Below are 13,711 nucleotides of genomic sequence, written 5' to 3'. Positions count from 1 at the left end.
AACAGAGTTACCAGTTTTAATGTGTAGCCCTGTAATACAGTATTGCCATTGTTAGTAACAGGCCATAAGCTTTCCACTGAATTTGCAAAGCCTCAGGACTGAGGCTTGTCATACCTGCTTTTCCTGAACTTTTCTTGATCTGCCTGCAGGGTTTCTTCTTCTTCTTTATTTTTTTTTTTAAACATGGTTTAGCTGTAACAGTAATTTCTCTAATTGACCAGCTGTCTATGGCTAATTTGTTTTACTTTCCTTTATCTTTGTGTGATACAAATACAGTTTTATATAAATAGCAGTAACAAGCAGTTATTCTACGTAAAATGAGATATTTATGACTAGCACATAATGATGCAGTGTAGTCAAATACAGGCCTAGTACAATAGAAGAGACCTTGAGAAAAGTGGAGAAACAGTATAGAGGAGTACAGGCATGGGGTGATAAGAGATGGGGCACAGGCTTGGCACTGAAGACCCTGCAGCTATAAACAATTCACCCACGATCAGGTAAAGAAATACAAACCTAGAGCTCGACAAAGTTGGTTTAGGAGTAACAAAGAGAACAAAGAAATAGTATTTAACACATGTAAAAGGCATCACTCTGTATAGTAAATTTGCTTGTAATGTGGAACTGCAAACCAATGAAGACAGAAACATGTAAAAGCATGTTAGCAAACATATAAAAATGACTCCAAGTGGATTGCTGAGTGAGGAAGAAGAAACCATCAACATGAATATCATTTTCCTCCTGGCAAAGAACTCCAGATATTGACAATTCACTGTAACACCCCTACCACTAGAATGAAACCACCAATCTTAGGAGCCAGAAGGGCAGTGCAAGGGTGAGCATAACACCAGGAAAAGGCATAGAAACTAAGAAGCGTGAGTATAACAACTTTAACTACATTATTGTTCTTTTTCTTCTCCTTGCAGCAACTAGAGCTGGACTAATAATGATTAAACTCTCAAGATTTCAGTTATACTAGCAATAAATTCTTAGCTTTACTTATACATAAGTTGTGCTATGTCCTTGCCCATAAACAAGATCTTGAGTGTAACAAATTGGTAGAGAATGCAGACAGCTCTTCTGTGAACCTCAAAGCGTTTGGGGGGACAACCTTTGTGGCAACCCGGGGCAGTCCTTTTGTATACAGCCTACAGATAAATAATTGCATTCCTGGTATTCTGTGAATGTGAGTTCCTTTGGTCCTGGCAGTATTTCATCTAAAGCACAACTATTTATTATTGGCAAACTAGGCAGAGCTTTTTAGACTAGTTAAAAATCTGAAGAGCGAATTAAAAGCTTTGAACTACATGAACCAGAGTTCTCTGCCTCTGTCCTGGAGGAGAGGTAGTTCAAAYTGAGACAGAGGGGAGAAAGCCCCTGCCAGATTTGGCTTTGTATTTATAGAAGGATGTATATAGAGTTATAGAAGAATTATTTATATTTATTGCCTTTTATTAAGGCAAGTAACAAAGGCAGTTTGTTTGTTAAAGTCTTCCTTGAAAGAAGAGAACATATGAGCTGAGAAATTTCAAGCAGTTTGTCAACTTTAAAGAACAGGTCACTTGCCAAGAAGACATTTCTATCACATTTATGATTAGGCCATCCAAATAAATTACCTTGCTTAGCAGGACATTTAAGATTAATATGATTATTTTTGTTTTCTGGTTCAAAGCTTTTTCTTCCCCCCAATTCAAACCAAACACATGTTGACAGATTTGGATAGCACRGAGCACTAATTTAACTGCTAGGCAAAAGCACAGCCCCCAAAAGGCAGCCAACAGACTAAGTCAGCATGGCAGTTTGCACGGCGAAGGGTACAAAGGAAACCCAGAAAGCAGTACTGATTCGACACAAGCACTTTAAGCAGAATTACAAAAGTATCATTTCTTTTATCCTCTCAGTACACAGGAAGACTGGAAATACTTTGAGACATCTCAAAGGTACAAAACAGCCACACCTATTCTTTTCTCCCTCATTCAGGAGGGAGAAAGATCCTCTCTAGTTTCCCAGGATTTCATTATGGGGTTTTCCTTGAATGCAGAAGGGCCACCATTTTTATATGGTGTCATCTAAGCCATAATCAGCCTACTAGAAGGAGTGAAGAATATGCTATGGCAGTCCAGTATTACCTTTAATGATATGGATACCCGCTAAGCCATTAAGAGCACACACCAGCTGTCGGTGAGCTTCCTCACACTCTGTTCGACACTTCTTCTGCAATGAAGTTAGTAGTTCCTCCATGGTCATGGTGCTGAAAATATAGATCAAATGGCTAAAACTTGAAACAAAAAGACAATATTACAGAAGCAAGACTATCATACTGTGTAGTATGAAAGATTATGCTACATACATCCAACAAACATATTGTGCAAATGCTTATTAGACATTTTTAAAAACAACATAGTTCTGTCAGCTTCTGTTCCGCCTGGAGCTCTGCCCCATCTAACCTGAAAGAGTATTTCAAGAGGTTGAAATCTCCTAAAAATAGGGACAAAAAAAGCAACAAGAAAAAATTAGTTAAGAAAAGTAATTTTTCACAGGGCAAAATACTTTGCTCCTTTTATTACAGTGAGGAACGAGAAACAACTGAGAACAGACCTCATATTGCTAGAAGCTGTTCAAACGAAAACAGCTAGAGAGCCTCTATTACTTCCCCTCTCAATCTAAACACGCAAAACTGATGAGATATAGAGGTAAAGAGAAATGTGTGGAGAATGAGAACAGTTAAAATTACCAAGTATCCCTTTAAGTTACTGCTTTTCTACATTTGTTATTATTTGTAATTCTACAGAGGAATTTAATTAGGAGAGAATTAGCTGAACAGAAAAATAAAGGAAAGGGAGAGATAAGAGATAGAAGCAGGAACAGAGATGAGAAGGGAAGAAAGAAAGAAGCAGAAAGAACAGCTTGGAGTAAGGCCAATGGACACAGAAGCCAGGCAGGAAGAAGACTGATGCAAAGACACAGGAAAGTAAACCACAACATCAGTCTGCAACATCTGACCTGAGGCTGCTGCTATGACCCATGCTGCTTTGAGACCAGAGACTACTCCTTCCCAGGAATTCTGCTTCACTCACCTTCCAGAGAAGTATTTACTACTTGGGGTTTAGTACTCTGAAATTGAGTGACATCACCCCCAAGCAGGGTATCCTTGACTAGGCCTATATTTTCCCCTCCTCAGAACACTGTTCTATTTACTGAAACTGTTTCTTGAGTTAGTGTTATACTAGAGCAGACTTTAAATCAATAGCATCGCTATCTGTAATTAGCTAAATTCTGCAGATGCATTGGCAAATACACACATCACCTGCTGTCCATACTCTGGTATTTCTACCCATTGCTGTTTACCTTTCATTTTCAAAGCCATCAGCAGTTTCAAGGAAAAGTCTGTGTACAACCTTTTACTTTTACAAACTACACAATTTGATTTACTTACAATCTGAGACTAGCAATTAAGACAAAAAGAAGTTTTTGACTCAGTTTAACTAGGGAAACCTAGAAAATGCCCTTTTGAGGGCTGTATTTTTGCCAAGTAGATGTTCTCACTTACTTCTTTCACTAAACAGGCAGGAAAAAGGTCATCAAGCATAGAATATGTTCCAAGGTCAGATTTCCTGTTTCAGTCCAATTTCTCTTATTCATATGTTCCAAACTCAGCTTTGTATTTTCAGTCCAGTTTCTCTTATTCATCAGAGTTCCTGGTGCTGAATTTCTCAGTTATTCTCATGCACATAAATCACAGCCAGGAGCCAAAACTTCTGCCTATTCTGGGAATGTCCATTGCTGCAGTCAGGCTTGGTTTACAAGAAGGATATATAAATAGTGCTTGGAAACAGCTTTTCCTTACATGTATGTTTTTAAGAAAGATTTAGTTTTTATTGCTGTTTTTTCCACCACTGTTACTATGCTGCTGTCACCCTGCCAGCATTCCACTGAAATCAATGCAGTAACTAAGACATCCCCAGCATACTCAGCTCAATTTACATTTCATTTATACTCTGCTAGATCAGTCTGCTGCAAACAGTAATGTTGTATGGGCTTGCGTGAATATAGATTTTTTTCCATGTTTCAGTCCTTGTTTCCACACTAGTGGAAGATTTTCTGCCTATTAGGCACAAAATGCTACAGCATGCTGCCTACTGTTGGTCCCTGCTGAAGTAGCTGCAAAGTCAGTTACAGCTGCTTAGGCATGTTCAAGGTGTCCTACACGAGAAAGGAGGCGCAGGACACAAAACTTTATAAAAGGATAGAAGAAAACTGGACAGCATGGGTGATCAAGAGCAGGAAACAATAGAAACACAATTGTAGTATTAACGTTAAGTTCTTCCCTGCCTGTAACTTAAAAAAGAAACAATATAGGCAGTGCTCTGAGAGCCTGGAATAGCACCATCTTGTTCTTTTACAACCCCCCCCCCCTTCTAATTGACTGAAAGGGAAGTAGCCAGGTTTTGCAGAGATACTAGCAACATGCTTTTTGTCTAACAAAGGCTGAGACTAAACTGGTATTCATTGGGCATTTGTGGAAAGGGTGATCTTGAAAGTATGCAAAAAAATGCATTTTAAAGGCTTTCAAGGTTGGGTCTACATTTCAAAATTCTGTAACCTCATATTAAAACATTTTCTTTGATTTAAAGAATTATTCTGTTCCACCTACCCTTTGTTCATTGTTCTCATTCCTTACAGTGCATTTTGTAAGAACTGAAGAAAGTTAGTTTATTTGAAACTGAAAAAGAATCTGTTTTGTTTCACACTATAAATCTAACCTGCAACACCTTAGCATCCATCAGCATCACAAGGTTAAAATGTTACTGCACAAAAAAATGCCTCTCAGTACTATTTTCTCTAACACAGGAATTACACTAACTACCATACTGTATCCTACTCAAAGTCTGATATCACATAGCTTGGTGTGGCATATTTGCACGTTTCACTAAACAAGCTTAAAATTAGGCTTACATAAAAAATGCACAAGATCTTGTACCATTAGCAATAATTGGAGTTTTGCTTGGGATAAAGCACACCATTTAGAAAGTGATAAAAATTCACCTTTTCTGTAATGGCAAGAACTCTCCCCGAACAGCTTGTGGATGACAGCAGGCCTGCCTCAGCCGCAGCAAAGGGTACAAAATAGAAGTCACAGTTCTTCTATCTAGGCTACTAAGCTTAAGAGTCCAATCTGAAATCTTCCTCAGTTTTGCCAGGGCATCCTGGCAGCACACCTCGTGCTGGCGATGATAGAAGTGTCTCTCCACAGGAGAAAAGTGAAGCCAGTGTACATTTTCTGTCTGGGGGGGGATTTGAATCTGTAATTAAGAAAGAAAATAAGTAATTTGCAAATAAAACTACTGCTAATTGTTATTAAGAAACTTTAAAAATAAAAACTCTCATTTACTTGGTCAATCACATCCTTCTTTGCTGATCTCCACATTATCTTGGCAATTAGGCTGTAGAGAGGCTGAGGATTTTTTCTACAGTAAGGTCGATATAACAGTTGGTCCCACCAATGTTTGACCCAGTAAGGATCAACTCCAAGAAAAAGGACTAAGCCATACAGATCTGCCAAGAAAAGAAGGCGTTTTAATAAATACTGTTTGCGTTTTAATACTTCAGAATATGCCTTCAAAAGATAACTTTCACAGAGAGGTTATCAGGCATAAAGCAGCTACTATTTAGCCATTATCTTTTCCACTTGTTTTCCAATCATTCCCTCACTAAAAGGTAACTGGAGGCAGGGGAGTGGAGTGCGGAGAGGTTATCTCCTTTAGTTAGGTGCCGATTTTCACAGAACTTGTAGAAATATGACAAATCTTGAGGCTTTTTAAAAATTTTTAGTTTAGCTGAACTGACTGATGAATTCTAAACCTAATTGGAACAAGGGCATGAGACAGAAATTACATGGTTACGTATGGTTAGCCTAGTATGCCAGGTTGTTGTAAAACGATATTGCTCAGTATCACTGCTTTGCAGCCTGCTGTGTGCCAACTGTCTATTGCTCACCATCCTAAAAGTGGCTGCAATTCAGAAGTGTTTCACCTCTCTATTAAGGCAGAAGAAATTAACAAAAATCCCTTATCTTTTATTGTTTTCTTACTAGCTGAGAGAATACAGCTCGCTAATTCTGCCCAATTCAGAAGCCCACCATTCTTCAGGGACAAAATTTAAAGGACACAGCTAACTTTAAGCTTGTACCTAAAACTCACTGCAAAACCTGAAAAACTACAAAAGCACATGCTTAAGTGCTGCATGTGGATGGTGCAAAAATAGATAGTAACATATGATGGTATCCTCAAGTTCTTAAAGATCCAGCAGCCTAAATTCTTTTTCTGTTAGTTTTATGGTGATTTTGGCATTCAGCTGAGAGTTATAAGACATACGCCACACACATCACAGCCCCGAGGGAAGGCAAGTCCTGAGAATTTTTTCTATGAAGGAAGCAAAAGTTTCTGCAGAGGTCCTATCCCACTTCATTACAGCAGCTGAGGTACAGACAAACTAGTCAGTGGTTCCTTTGTCCCCTATGTGAAGGGGACTGCCTCTGTATAGCCTGAGAGCCTGACCAATGTGTATTACTGACAATATAACATTTCAGATGTGTGCGTTAAATCAGCACTATCACAGGTAAGGACTTGAACAAGTTAATCATGACATCAACTCAATCACTTCTTTCCATAGTGTTTGCTTTACTGACTATGTATTCTGACAGCTATTATATGTAATTATAAATCCATCCTCAATTCCATAAGGGTTTAATCCACAATATTGACTTTTATAATGATTTGGTATCTGAACAACAGTTCACAAATGTACATAGATTCATCCATTTTCAAAACTATTGCCTCAATGTTGCCCTTTCCTTTTTCCTATCAGTCTGAAACAGAGTCTACAGAAAACAGAGTACCTCACAGAAAAGACAAGATAACTGAAATCTACTTACATAGATCCCCCTACTCCACACCACCATCTCAATTCATCAAGTCCTCAAATAAGGATTCATAACAGTTTCATAAAGCTTTAATATGATTTCTAGGATTGATAATCATGGTTGGTCATGGAAATTGATGGCCACAGTAGTTCTTACAAGGCTATGCAAGATAACATCACTTCTGTATTTGATATTTAGAAGGTTTCTGTAAACAGAGCAGACTGTCATAAGCTGCAAGAGAGGGGGTTAATATTTTCCCACTCTGCTGTGGAAAACCAAAGGACAGATTTGAGTCAGCTGTTTAACATAGACCTTCTCCACTCCCACAAGCATTTGCTTAATTCAGATAGAAGATTTCAGCTCTGCAGTTTTAATATCAATACATTTATTGATGACTTTGTCTTCAAAGCAAAACAAAGTGCTAGTAATTTGCAGTCCTGTATGTACATCATCTTCAGCTGGGAGATGTAGGGCACTAAATAAGCTATACTAACATCACTCAAGGAAACTCTGCTAGGTTTTAAGAATAATGTAGTTAACATTTTGTATTAAAGTTTAAAATAGCACTGAAGACAGACTATCTTTTAGAATGGACTTACACTGCATTTACCTGGCATCAAAGTAGGAGTAATAAAATAACCCATTATATTTTACTAAATTTTTCTACTTCTTAAAAGCCCAACTGAATGCAGTCCACAGTATTTTAACAATGCTGTAACCTAAGTTAGCAAACATTTTAACTGCTCCAAAACCACTCCCTAATTATCAGCACCAAGGAAAACCCACAGATGCCACTGCTACACAAAGCTCACCTTCTAATCCTCGCTGCACAGGAGTGCCACTGACACACCAGCGATTGATTCCACTTAAACGGAGTGCCATTTCAGCAGCCTAGCAAAAGAAGATAGAACCAATGGTAGGAAAATGAAAACAAAGATAGAGTGGAACACACTCTAAAAACACGTTGATCATACTTTTAAAAAGTCTTAACATCTTTTCAGTATAAAAGAGTAACAGACCTATAAGCAGTACTTTTGCAATCTATTATAAATATGTGTATAAATAAAGTTATTGAGCTTTCTTGAAGGCAGCTGAAAGCTGCTAAAAACCATATCCACCTTCAAATAGATCTGCAAAAAAAGCACACATAACTTAAATAAATAGCTTTTTTGACTTCCTGTTTTGGGCAAAAAAATGGACAAACACTAATTAAAATAATCTCTCTCTGCAGACTGTTGACTTAGAGCTTCCAGAGACATTGCTGACTATTTTAGCTTCTAGACCCAAAGGACATATGTATGCCTCTGAACCGTGTCACTGAACAGGCTAGTGTCTTGTTTGAAACTATCAAACACAATATAAAACATGATGACCCACTTACTTGAACTGTCAATACAGATTATGATAAGTTTTTTTTGAGCTGAATCTATTTCAGCCTGCCAAAATTCCAACAGGAGAAACATGTAATAGTAAATATCTCCAAGGGAAAATAAACTGTTAGTCACTTCTAAAGAAAAAGCTACGAGGACAAATTACCTGAGTACATTCAATGTTAAGAGGAGAAAAAAAAAAATAGCAATTCTATCTTTTTTATTATTTACAATAAGCTTGTCAAAAGCTGTTCAAGTTAAACAAACACATGACTGGGAATAGCATACCTTTGCAGTAGTGCATTCAACCATCTGTGCTTCATCAAGACAGATTCTCCACCACTCCACTGCTACTAAGGGGCTGGGGATGGCCATGTACCGCTTCTGGTTCCTGAAACGGCGCCCATCTTCACTGTTACTGTGGGGTATGTCTACATAGTTCAGTTCARTGCGGAGAACATCATATGTGGTGATGACTACCTCCTGCTCTGCCAACATGTGTGGCTGCAAAAAGCCATGCTTCTTCACACCTTGATATACCTAAATAGATATATATGCAATAGCACAACAGCTAAGAATGAACGTGAGAAACACTAATACGAAGTGCAAAAATTTCAAGACAGCTTGATATGGAATATGCTTTCAAAAGTGCTCCTAATACAATATGAAATCATTCATAAAACCTGCATTCATACAGTAATACACTGGGAAATCCAAATAAGTAACATAGTTAATAAATGCAATAGATACTGATGTAAAATTTATGTATGTATTTAAACCTATACAAAATGTCAAATACTGATTTTTTTTCTCCTCTGAAGAAAAGAGGGCTTCAGTATTTGCTACAAGTTATTTGCTACAGAATACTTAATCTTGCATACACCTATTGTAAAGTTGTAATGGGCAACATTACAGAAGTCAGCGTTACATGTCCTTTACACACTTTTATTGCACGTGTTACTTTTTTTCCTCCTAAGAATTTCATCAAAAATTATGCAAGGACAGGAGTATGTAGCAAAATATTTAAAAACTAACACATTAACCAGATTATCATTTTTATCTGCAATCTAGTAAGAAATGATCCACATACACCAACAGAATACATACACCTCTCAATGATATTCATTGCAATATCAGAAGTATTTTTCTTATCTCTCTCCTCACTCTAAGCATAATGGAAACATACAGTAGTTTAATATTAAAAAATTTACAAGTTAAACTAAACATTTTACTATATTTCCCCGTGTTAGCATTCGGTATCTAAATAAAACAGAGCTAATATGAGTTTCAACTAAAACTTGTTAAAAGTTCAAATAACGTGTGATGCAGGCACAATTTAACCAATAAAATATGTTGAAAAGGGAGCATTTTGCCACTTCTAGGATTTTTAGCTATTAAGAACAATTGCTACCAGAGCAATATACCAATCACATCTTTTTTTCTCTTCTCATAGAAACTTATTTCCCTTGCTCCCAAATTTACCTTTGGAACCAGCTTCAAAACTACAGGCATCCTATTGCTTACTTCAAAAGTTTTATCACTGGCTACTTCTTATCATTCATCTAGATCTGCATATGAATACCAATATTAAAATGGATAAGATTTCTTTCTAAAAAGATTGGGATATTCATGTATCTGTCCAAAGAAATCCATATTCCAGTCTCATCTTCAAACACCTGGTATCTTTTTTCTATTCCTCTCTCATTCTGTGATTTTCTGCTCTATTACATGAACACTCTAGATTTTTGTAGATAAGAAGGACCATCATGGTTACAAACACTTGTTTTTATCATTTAAGAAAATCACAGCATCTTAATTCTGAATCACTCAAAGTGTCACAAACTTTAATGTTCACTTACGTCAAGAAAAAGTAGTTAAAAATATCAGAATTAAGGTGACCAGAATTAATTGATTCTTTACCCCTTCATCAACACAATTTCATTGCTAACTCCACTGTTACAGCACCCTTCCTCCACTCATCTCCTTGCTTTACATTTCTGACTATGGCAATGTAATGTTTTTGTCAACTGAAAGAAACATTTACAGAAAATTCCTGTTCAGYCCTAGAATGTGTGACAACAGAGCACATGCAATCAGGTTAATGCACAAGAGCTGGGAGGGCAGGGAGAGAAGGAAAGCATGCTCACTGAAGCAACTGAAAAAATAGCTGTTGAAGTCTAATGATCTCTTCCAAGCATTTGTGAACAGATTTTCTGGAGGTTTATAACTTGGCCAAGTTTTGGTTGTTATCACAGCAGCACAAAAAGACAACCTGCTACAAAGCAAGCTCTACTGAAATTCCTTGTTTTAAAACATAAAAGCATTAGAATCTCTCATGGGTTATAAGCAGTTGAAAGAATAAAAAGCACGCTCACATGCAAAACCTGTTAACATAGGAAATTGATTCTCTGAAATGTCTAAACTATTTTCATTTCAACTTTACAGAAAAGAATTTTCATTTGAAACAGCACTGATGCCAGTCTGGATGGCTTACAGTTGGCAGTTAAAAGAAAATGAAAACAGTGTCTTAGACTGGAAAGTGTCACACAGTCTAAAGTACTGACATTAGTATTTAAGCTATTTTACTGTTATCATGTAAATTTATTTCTGACAGTTTTCAAAGCTGGTATAAAACTTGGATGAGGTCCTACGAAAACAGTGCAAGTTTTACACATTTGTTAGCTGTTCCACTGAAGCTAGCGAGATTACTAACACAAATGCTTAACAGGGAACCTGGGATTCATTTATATATTGTACTTCCATGCAAGACAGCAGAAGATATCAGATATACCCCTGGATGCAAAGACTCCTCTCTTTGTTCACCTACTACTACTGCTGCTATTTACTCAAAACATATGCAACCTACAATTTATGAATCTTGGAGCACTTTACCCTTACTACGCTCCTTCCTTCCCAAAGGTAAAAAGGACAAGACTTGAGTACATTATTAATAAAAGACAACGGCCACCCTTGATTACTGTGATAATAACTATAAGGCTATATTACAATTTTTGAAATATTTACTGTATTTATAATTAAATTCAATTTAGTGACAGAGCTGTTCAGAATCAAGTAAGAGGACAATATGAGGTCTCCAGATAAGCAACATTCTGATAAACACAGCAGATGTTATGGAGACAACATCCAAGTTTTTATAATGTTATTTTCAGTCAACAGCAAGGCCTAACACTTCTTTTGTAAAGCCTGAGAACAAGAAATTCAGAAGTACACTCTTTATCTACTTAAACATTCATTTTATCTAGAAAGAAATGAAAAGCAACTGTGAGGAAGCTGCTCACACACAGATGAGCAGAGACATTTGATACTGCTTAAGTATCTGTAAGTTAGGCTTTCCTAAGCTTCTTAATAATCTTTTTGGAGGAAAGACACACACAGCTTTACCTGTCAGAAATCATGTTTTGCTGCTACTGCTCAAAATATGTTCCCATTTGATAAAGATATCTAGTCCCCTGTATTGTCTCTTGATAAGCTCATAAAAACAAACAAACAAAAACAAAAAAAMCCCACCACACTGAAGAATTAAACTCAGATAGTCTTTTGGGGAAACAAATGAACACGTGGCTCCAAAGCATAGGTGCTGGTCTACTAGTCAGAAATGTGGAATTCTGTAACAGTAGACAAAAAGGCCTCAGAACTTTATGTGATACAAAGAGACTCAGACAGGAAGCCCTGAGCCTTACAGAATAATTAGACAGAATATGAAGCGATATAATCATACCAGAACTCGAAGAGAAGATGATCTCACATGCCTGTTGATCTCATCTACCCACTGATGACAAATAGAACTCGGAGAAATTATCAGAGTTGCTCCTGTGGAAACAGGTTTCATTGCTACAAGGCAATGGGGACAGTAAAATGGCTTGATCTTCAAATTTTCCTCTTTGTAGTTTACACACTCTGCATGCTGCCATAAATAACACTTCAAGCATTGCACACGGGCTTTATAGTCAACCAACCCAAGCTCACCACAGATGCATTCAAAACGATATTCAGAGGTGTTAAATGGAAATACAGAACTGGTATGTTGTACACTACTGCCAGGATGTTCTTGGGAATCTGAGGACTGGTCCTTTCGAATGTCCTGTTGGACATCAGCTGTACTTTTAGAAACATCAAAGTCAGGATGACTGCTAGTATCACCGGAAACAAGGAGGTTACCATGCAAATCAGAAGACTTTGTGCCCCCAGCTTCTTGCTGAACATTATTCTCTTTTACAGAGTTGTCATGATCTGCTTCTGATTTCCTGTTACTTTTGCTAGTTGTACAATAATCATGTTCTGTGGTGATATCCGCCCGTAAAGGGGTCTTAAGAACATTTTCAGAAGCAACATCACTATTTCTTGATTCTTTGATTTGAGTTTTAGCATCAGTCAAGTACTTCTGAATCCTTGTTGAAGTCTTTGCTATCTACAAAACAAAATTAACCAAGATAGTCAGACTTCCCCCTCGCCTTTTTTGGAAAGGAAGTATAAACACCTCAAGACATAAACATTTTATACAATTTTTGGTTTAGGTATTTAGTTAATGTTTGCCAGTGTTTAAAAGACCACTTCACTGTAAGATCAAAACATCTGCCAGCCCCTGCAGCAGTATTTTAAAAGATTTATGACAGAGAGAGTTAATGTTTTAGCCCAAGATTTGACCTCCTTTTGTCATATTCTGCTGTGTGAAGTTCAAAGCAAATGCTGAAGTTCTCTTGTTTTCTGTAAGTAAGCCAGTATCACTAAACCAGCATGCACAGACAACACAGCTGGTAGTAACACGCATTTGGCAGAAATAAGATCCGCTTTTGCAACACACTTAGAAGTAGCTATTGAAACAAATTTTACCTGCTCTTTGGTTCTTTCTCGCCTCTTCTGTTCCTTGTAATTCTTTCCCAGCTTGAAAGAACCAGCCAGACCATGGCCTTTGACTTGTTCTACTACTTGTTCTGCAATTAGCTTTTCCAGAGTTCTTTTGAGAAGCCGTCTATTTCTCTGTACGTCATACCTATATATAGCACTGATATACTTAAATATTGCAATAATGGAAGCTCCTTTCTTCACATTCATTTCCTTTACAGCTGCTAGTATCATCACTCGTAAGCCTATATGTAGAACAACAACAAAATCCACAGCTCAGATCTAATGAAAGTTACTTTGGAGAAAGCATATTAAAGGATCTCTAAACATAAGCACTGCCTGTCTTCACCAAAAAAACTGCAAAAAAAGTACAGCCAGCAGTTTTGACAATATTCTACTTTAGCAAGTCCTACAAATCACTACAACACACTGTTTTTCAGTGAAAAATAACAACAGAAATAAGTCACTCAATTCTCTTACTGAAGTTTATACAAATACAGTATATTTCAGCTTGACAAAAATCTTTCTTACAAAATGACTTTCAATTACACAGAAC

At 37.1% G+C, this 13,711-nt stretch overlaps 1 protein-coding gene across 14 annotated transcripts in view; it reads right to left on the bottom strand.

The window, feature by feature from the left end:
- Window positions 1-13,711, bottom strand: part of SHPRH (SNF2 histone linker PHD RING helicase) — a 64,001-nt gene that overhangs the window by 38,773 nt on the left and 11,517 nt on the right. For 10 of the 14 annotated variants that reach the window (XR_003256171.1, XR_003256170.1, XR_003256172.1 and 7 more), the window contains 7 exons: window positions 13,144-13,400; window positions 12,032-12,721; window positions 8,581-8,832; window positions 7,735-7,813; window positions 5,393-5,556; window positions 5,047-5,303; window positions 2,130-2,278 (listed from right to left, as the gene is read on the bottom strand). Coding sequence is in view for 11 of the 14 variants with exons in the window: in XM_026082808.1 (XP_025938593.1) it covers window positions 2,130-2,278; window positions 5,047-5,303; window positions 5,393-5,556; window positions 7,735-7,813; window positions 8,581-8,832; window positions 12,032-12,721; window positions 13,144-13,400 (1,848 nt within the window). In the remaining 3 variants the exon portion in view is untranslated. The remainder of the gene's footprint in view (window positions 1-2,129; window positions 2,279-5,046; window positions 5,304-5,392; window positions 5,557-7,734; window positions 7,814-8,580; window positions 8,833-12,031; window positions 12,722-13,143; window positions 13,401-13,711) is intronic. The other 4 variants (XM_026082813.1, XM_026082811.1, XM_026082812.1 and 1 more) reach the window with 2 other exon arrangements.

Source organism: Apteryx rowi, unplaced genomic scaffold (assembly GCF_003343035.1).
Source record: "Apteryx rowi isolate R43461 unplaced genomic scaffold, aptRow1 scaffold_594, whole genome shotgun sequence".
Classification (NCBI taxonomy): Eukaryota; Metazoa; Chordata; class Aves; order Apterygiformes; family Apterygidae; genus Apteryx; species Apteryx rowi.
This window is presented reverse-complemented; position numbering and strand designations above follow the sequence as displayed.